This window comes from Garra rufa, chromosome 17 (genome assembly GCF_049309525.1).
Source record: "Garra rufa chromosome 17, GarRuf1.0, whole genome shotgun sequence".
Lineage (NCBI taxonomy): Eukaryota > Metazoa > Chordata > Actinopteri > Cypriniformes > Cyprinidae > Garra > Garra rufa.
Window position 1 is genome coordinate 37,126,779 of NC_133377.1, and position 8,135 is coordinate 37,134,913.

General features: G+C 37.4%; 1 protein-coding gene across 1 annotated transcript; it reads right to left on the minus strand.

Annotated features, from left to right (window-relative positions):
* Positions 1–348: 348 nt before the first annotated feature.
* On the minus strand, positions 349–8,135 carry tpi1a (triosephosphate isomerase 1a). The gene is made up of 7 exons (XM_073821964.1): positions 7,932–8,135; positions 6,089–6,212; positions 5,898–5,982; positions 5,651–5,783; positions 5,406–5,491; positions 4,720–4,807; positions 349–890 (listed from the first exon to the last, which is right to left on the minus strand). Exons 1-7 carry the CDS (start codon positions 8,041–8,043, stop codon positions 772–774), a joined length of 747 nt encoding a protein of 248 aa, XP_073678065.1. The 5' UTR covers positions 8,044–8,135; the 3' UTR covers positions 349–771.

Genomic DNA, 8,135 nt, shown 5'->3' on the forward strand with positions numbered 1-8,135 from the left:
ATGCATTAAATGGATCAAAAGCGTTAGTTAAGACATTTATTAATTTATTTGTTTCCACAAAAATATTAAGCAGCAATTAAATCAGCATATTAGAATGATTTCTGAAGGATCATGTGACACTGAAGACTGGAGTAATGATGCTGAAAATATAGATTTGATCACAGAAATAAATTACAATTTTAAATTGCAATAATATTTCACAATATTACTGAGTTTGCTGTATTTTTAATCAATGGAACCTTGATGAATCTTAACAATATATAAAAAGTAACTTAATTGTAAAAGCAATTTAGTTTGAGTATGCACAGCATTTACGTCAGTGATTAAATGAGAAAAACCAGACGAGCAGACAGGACAAGTATGCTTTTAATTTTCTACCGAGGTAGTCGTTTCTACAGAGGATAAAGTGCTCATTAAGTCACTACAAACTCAATTAAGCATTCAACGCTGGTCTTGTAAGTGGAGAATCCAGTGTGTTAGATTTCAAGTAGTGTGCTCTGGAAGTGCATAGACAACACAGTAGTTTACTCGAGTGCAGCAGCAAATATCAAACTATCATGCTCAAGCTCTCTTCTATTACTTAAAGTAGGAAGGGAGTTGATATTAAGATTTCAATCATATACCCAACCCGATCATTTAACAAGCAGCTGTGCAAAAGCAATACAACCACAAATACACTCAGACTTCAGACCTGCTGGAATGACAACAACAAGCTGGTACACACTGATTGGGCAGTGCAGCATTTTGGACCATCAAAATGGCTGAGCATCTCTAGGAGCGGGCATTTATGATGTCAACAAACTCTGGCTTCAGGGAAGCTCCTCCAACCAGGAAGCCATCCACATCAGGCTGGGATGCCAGCTCTTTGCAGTTTCCCCCAGTAACAGAGCCTGTGAAATGTGAAGAGAACAAAATCATTTAGATACAAAGAGAGCAACACATTAGCACTCTAGATCAGTGGTTCTCAATCCTGGTCCTGGGGGACCCCTGCTCTGCACATTGTGCATGTCTCCCTTATTTAACACACCTGATTAAGATCTTCAGCTTGTTAGTTCAGTTCATGGATCTCTCTCCTAACGAGCTGATGATCTCAATCAGGTGTGTTAAATAAGGGAGACATGCAAAATGTGCAGAGCAGGGGTCCCCCAGGACCAGGATTGAGAACCACTGCTCTAGATTATTTGGGGGGTGCTTTTTGTGTCTTTTGCGAGAATAAAAGAATTGGTGTGTGCAAGAATAAAATCATTGGTGTTACACGTGTACGCGCTCTGGTGTAGCATAAGCAAACGCCAGAAGGGGAAAACGATGAAAAGTCAACAGTCCTGGATGAGTTCGCGCAAGCAAATGTAATCTTTTAGCTTTAAATCGGTTTGAACAATCAGGATAAGCGCAAGTAATTACCATTTTGAATAACTTAGCCACTATACCCATAATCTCTTTGCACTGTGTAAACAATGGCTGTATCCTAAATCGCCCCCTATACCCTATTCACTATCCCCTACATTAGTCCACTCATACAGTTCACTTGAAGGAGTGAGTGATTTCGGACACTGAGTGCACCGGAAAGACTGCTGCTTTTGCATAGTTTGCTTGCTGTTTCATAATCAGTTAAAACGGGCCGTTCCAGTAGTAAGATAAATATACATTACATATAAACCCTAGTTAAACAATTTAATAACCAATTTAAAACGTATTTGTACCTGTGTTGTACGCATTATTTATGCCGTGGATGAGCGTGTTGTAAAATGAACGGATGGATGATTTAGCTGCGGGCGCCATCTTCCTGCTAGACGCGGGAATTCAATTGGCACGCGACTCTCACAGTGCATTATGGGTTATCTCCAGCCGTTGAGTGTACATCGGTTGTACACTCGTTTTTGCGGTGCTTTTTGAGATTGAATGAGTGCACTCGAGATCGTCCACTATGGTTTCGAACACCACTTAAAATGGCTGTCCCCTCAAACAGTGCCCTATCTGAGGGTATAGGGGGTGATTTCATTTAGGATACAGCCAATGAGTGTCGTAGACATGTGACAGATCGCTTCCGGTGTTTGCGTATACTACGCCAGAGCGCGTACACGTTACGTGCCGGATGCTGAGCACATGCTCGGGACGGTTGTTGGACATGGCTGTATATCAAAGGTAAAAAAATTATATAAATACTGTTCAGTTTCTTGCCAAAAACGGTCGTTTCGTGTCTTGGGACATCAGTGTATCGTCACGAGCCGCAGGGTGTAATTTGGATTTGTCTGTGCACGTTTTTTTTTTCCTTTCAAAGGTTTGGTGCCCATCCACTGCCATTAAATGACTAATAGACTGCAACAGTTTGAGTTAAAAATCTTCGTTTGTGGCGTCATTGCTCTAGATTATTTGCAGGATGTTTTTAAAGGGATAGTTCACCCAAAAATGAAAATGTGATGTTTATCTGCTTACCCCCAGGGCATCCAAGATGTAGGTGACTCGAATATTAGCTATCGCTGTAGATTACTTGCAGGATGTTTTTGTGTCACTCAAGCAGAAAAATTTAAAATTTGCATTATGTGGCACCAGCCAATCAGCAAGCCAATCAAACGTTCTGTTTGACACGTCTGGTTGTAATGGAGGAAAGCATTATGCAATGATTTTATTCATGCGAATGACATGAAAAACAATCTGTGTGTAATCTAGAGCAATAACGCGATCCAAACATTCGCTACCACTCTAGATTATTTGCGGGATGTTTTCATGTCACTCGCAATAATAAAATAATTGGTGTGTGCACACTAATTGTGAATTTATTTATTCATGCAAGTAGATTACATATGTAACCCTGGACCACAAAACCAGTCTTAATTTGCTGGGGTATGTTTGTAGCAATAGCCAAAAATACATTGTATGGGTCAAAATTATAGATTTTTCTTTTATGCCAAAAATCATTAGGAAATTAAGTAAAGATCATGTTCCATGAAGATTTTTCGTAAAATTCCTACTGTAAACATATCAAAATGTAATTTTTGATTAGTAATATGCATTGTTAAGAACTTAATTTGGACAACTTTAAAGTCCCCCTGAAATCAAAATTAAAGTTTTTTGGCTTTTAGTATGAATATATTAGCCTTAAGGTTATCTATAAGCTAGTGTGCTGCAAAACAAAGACAAAATTCGCGTTTACAAGATATGGGCATTCAAAACTTACAGTCTCGTCACTTCCGCCAATATGAATCAAGGATTTGGATGATATCACCGTGCACTTCAGTTTCTCATCAAACGTTCAGTCCAATCAAATGCTCTCTAGAGTCCGTAATGTCCCGCCCCCTACACAGAGACGCATTAACCGGGAGCACGGACGGCATGTATTAAATTACACAGCCTCAGCATGATTATGATCACTATTTGGTTTTAGCAAGTTTCATATTGAATCTGTGCGGTAATTTATTACTCTGTGGCTGTCATAGCTTACAAATGCGGCTTTACCGAGCTCAACGGCTCTTGCCCGAGCAGATATTAATGGAACGCTATTGGCTATTCAAAATTAGTGGGCGGGGCTGGGCGATATGTTTTTGTTTCAGTTAAAAGTACGTCACCACATAGAATAACGCTGCGTGTTTCAAGGCACTTCAGTGGACCTTTAAAGGTGATTTTCTCAGTATTTTGATTTTTTGCACCCTCAGATTCCAGATTTTCAAATAGATGTATCTCGGCCAAATATTGTCCTATCCTAACAAACCAAACATCAATAGAAACCTTATTTATTGAGCTTTCATATGATGTATACATCTCAGTTTTGTCAAATTTAACCTTATGACTGGTTTTGTGGTCCAGGGTCACATATAAAGTCAATTCAAAGACGCCAATCGAAACAAATCTGCAGCAGATAACAAGATTGCCGTGAACGCACGTTATCATGTCTACAACGCAGGTTGAAAATTTTAAACTCGAGCGGAAAATTTGCACGACACGTTGTCGCACAAGCCAACCAGCATAGAACTTATTGATACATCCATTTGCATCAAAAAAGATTGAAGAAAGCATTGCACAATGATTTTATTTGCGCGAGTGACACGAAAAACTGAGTTTGGGCACCTGATCTAGAGCAATAATGCAATGACAATATAGCTGTTTAGATTCTCATTCTGACGGCACCCATTCACTGCAGAGGATCCATTTTTGAGCAAGTGATGTAATGCTAAGTTTCTCCAAATCTTTTCTGATGAAGAACCAAACTACATCTTGGCTGGCCTAAAGGGTGAGTACATTTTCAGCAAGTGTTCATTTTTAGGTAAGCTATTCCTTTAACAATAAGTAGTCATGCCATGCCATCTGTTTGCTTCTAAAATCTTCAGACAGCCTTGTTAAAAGTGTTTAAATAGCAATTCCAGTTGCATTAATCATGGAGCACGGCGCTAGCAGCAAGAAGGCCAACAGTTTGATTCCCAGGTAATGCAAGCAATGATTAAATGCATACTTTGAATGCAGTGTAAAGCTGCTTGGATAAAAGCAACTGCCAATTGCATAACTAATATGAAGGTCATTTTTTGCTATCTTTTTTGGTTTCAGTAAATAGCACCATGCCCAGACATTCTTCCAAATTTCTTTTGTGCTCCACAGATGAAGGAAGGTCACAGGGCTGTGGCATGACATGTGCTGAGCAAATGACAGAACATTCGGTGTTGGGTGAACTATTTCTTTAAGGCCTTTTAGAATTGAACAGACGGGATGTTCCGAACACTGCAGACTCACCTCCGTAGATAATGCGCAGTGTGTCAGCTACTGCATCCGACACGTTTGCTCTCAGCCATCCTCTCAGCTTCTCATGCACCTCCTGAGCCTGCAGCACACAAACAACAGACTCTGAAGACCACTAAAACCTTAAACATTTCAAACGGATGTTTTCAAAGCAAAGATCCATTTCAGGTTCCATGGAACCATCAATGCCAATAAAGAACCTATATTTTTAAGATTTAAAGGGATAGTACACTCAAAAATGTAAAATCTGTCATTATTATTCACCCTCATGTTGATCCAAACTCTTAAGACCTTTGTTCATCTTTGGAGCACAATTTAAGATGTCACATTGAGTATTTTAAGGATGTCCTTACTACCTTTCTGGGTCTTGAACATGTCAGTTGCGTTGCTGTTAGAAAGCAACGCAGGGTCAGAAAGCCCTTGGATTTCATCAAAAATATCTTAATTTATGTTCAGAAGATAAACAAAGGTATTTGGTTTGGAACGACATGAGGGTGAGTAATTAATGACAGAATTTTCATTTTTGGGTGAACTATCCCTTTAAAAGTATATCATCATTAAGCATAATATTACTCATACTTTATTGCATATGCATTTCATAAACATAAAGTTAGAGCAAACAAACATGGTAATGAGATGAAACATTATAAGATTGATGGATAGTGTAAATATAGATTTACCTGATCAGGCGTGGCGGTTTTTCCAGTGCCAATGGCCCACACTGGTTCATATGCTAAAACCACACGAGTCCAGTCCTTCACATTGTCTATAAAATATAGAAATGATCATTGCTTATCAAGTGTTTGATATGCATGAACAAAGCCCCCATGTTCAGCACATGAGCATTTTATGTAAACCCTCAAAATGAATATGCAAAATAAGTCATCTTAGCATATTTAATATCAGATTTGTGTTTTTAAATGACCTGCAATGACTTGAGTCTGTTCAAACACCACGTCCTCAGTGGTTCCAGCTTCTCTCTCTTCCAGTTTCTCCCCAATGCAGGCGATCACACCCAAATCGTTCTCTAAGCAATGGGCCACCTTCTGGCCAATCAGCTGCAGAGCACATCAGCCAATGGAGTTGAATGCAGAATAGCGCAAATATGCATCAATACGAGGCCTGAATTTCATCACACAGAAAAGCAAAGACATAAAAGGCTTTTGAAATACCTCATCGCTCTCGCCAAACACGTGACGCCTCTCCGAATGGCCCAGAATCACCCAGTCGATGCCGCAGTCTTTAATCATCGCTGGGCTAAAGTGAAAAAGAAAAGGAGAGAACGAATAATATGGTTTTAGAGTTTTGACAGTGATAAATAGTTGTTCATAAAACTATAAAAGATCCCATTGAGCACATATACCTGATCTCCCCGGTGAAGGCTCCTTTGGGTACCTTATAGCAGTTCTGGGCGGCCACACCAATCCTTTGGTCCAGCTTAGACCTGACGTAATTGAGATAGATGGACGGTGCTCCACACACCACCTCTAAACAATGAAGACAAAGCCACTCTTATGATGATAAATGATTATGAAAGCCAGCATGAACACTTTTCAATGAGTAGCTCACTCCAAAACGAAATCTGTCATCATTTACTTACCGTCATGTCATAGTTTTTGTGTGAAATGTTTCTATTTTTTGTTATTGTTGTTTTTTTATTACCTGTTTTTTAGTTTTTGTCATGGAACTTTTTATCTTGCACTTTTTATCTCGACTTTTTCTTCTCGCAATTGTGAGTTTATATTTCACAATTCAGACTTTTCTTCTTACATTCTAAAAGAAATTTCTAAAAGAAATGAGGAATCATATATAAACTTAAAAGTGCAAGAAAAATGCTTCCATAGCAAATCATTTGGTTAATCAATGTTTTATGCACTTTTGTGCATATGAGACAAATATGAGACAAGACAAATAAAGAGCATTTAGGATCAAAAATTGTGAATTAATAATGCTTTCTACAGCAGGCCTGTGAAAAACGCGTTTCTGAAGACAAAAAAAAAAATAAAAGAAAAACACTGTTTCAGCATTTTTTTTATAAGAAATATATTTATTATTTTTTGACTATCTCTAAATCTATCAGATATTTTTTCCCAGAATGGTATTATTTTATGCATATAAGACAAATATGTGAAATAATGCGTTTTATTTCTTTTGTTAGGACAAATATACAAATATGGGATGTATGGGACAAGAAAAATATAGAATCCGTAGGACAATAAACTGTAAATTAATTTCTGAAGATTTCTACAGCAGACCTGGGCAAAAATGAAATATGTATTACATGATTACATGCAATAATGTAAGAAAAACGATATAAATATAAACTATTTTTTTTCCTACCTCTGAATTTATTAGATACTTTTCCCCAGGTAGAATGGAAACAATTAATTTTATGCATATGTGACAAATATGAGATAGAACAATGTTTTAGCTAATAAGTTGTATTTTTATGTAATTTGTAGGCATAAACTAGCAGTCAAAATATTTTGGACAATAAGATTTTTTTATGTTTTTGAAAGAAGTCTCTTCTGCTTACCAAGCCTGCATTTATTTGATCCAAAGTACAACAAAAACAGTATAATTTTGAAATATTTTTACTATTCAAAATACGTGTTTTCCATTTAAATATATTTTAAAATGTAATTTATTTCTGTGATTTCAAAGCTGATTTTTTGCATCATTACTCCAGTCACATGATCCTTCAGGATTCACTCTAATATTCAGATTTAGCATAAATTCAAGGTGAGGAGAAGATACTTAAAAAAAAAAAATCTTACTGTCCAAAAACAGACTGTTGGTGTATGTGACAAATATATGATACAGAACGGACAGGACAAATATAGAGTCTGAAGCCAAAAATTATAAATTAAAAATGAAGCTTTATACAACAGGCCTATGAAAAATTCTACGTGACTGTGATGACATGCAATAATATTAGAAAATCAACTGTATATCAAAATAAACTATATAAACGTTATTTCTATGTAAAAACAGTTCAAACATGCAAGTCATGTGTGTCCACATGAGCCTCCATCCATTTAAAGTGTCACGTGACCTCATGTATCAAAGCGTCTGACGCTTCTAAACAACTTTATCGATTAGCTACTCACAAAATACATCGGACTACTCTGTGAAATTAAAAATGAAATACTTTCTGCCTAATATTCTTTCTAGCAAACAGATAACATCAAATGAACGACATGAACCTGTTTCATCGTTGAGGCTGGCCGTGTTCAAGGTCATTATGAGCTCGCCCAGACTCTCTTTATCTCCGTTCATTTTCCAGTTTCCCCCGACGAAGAATTTTCTTGAGGACATTTTTGCGAGACAAACCAAACGAACCAAACGCACAGATTGCAGTCGAATCGCTCCTGTTAGAAACCTTACTAATCCTACTATGGAGAAGGCGT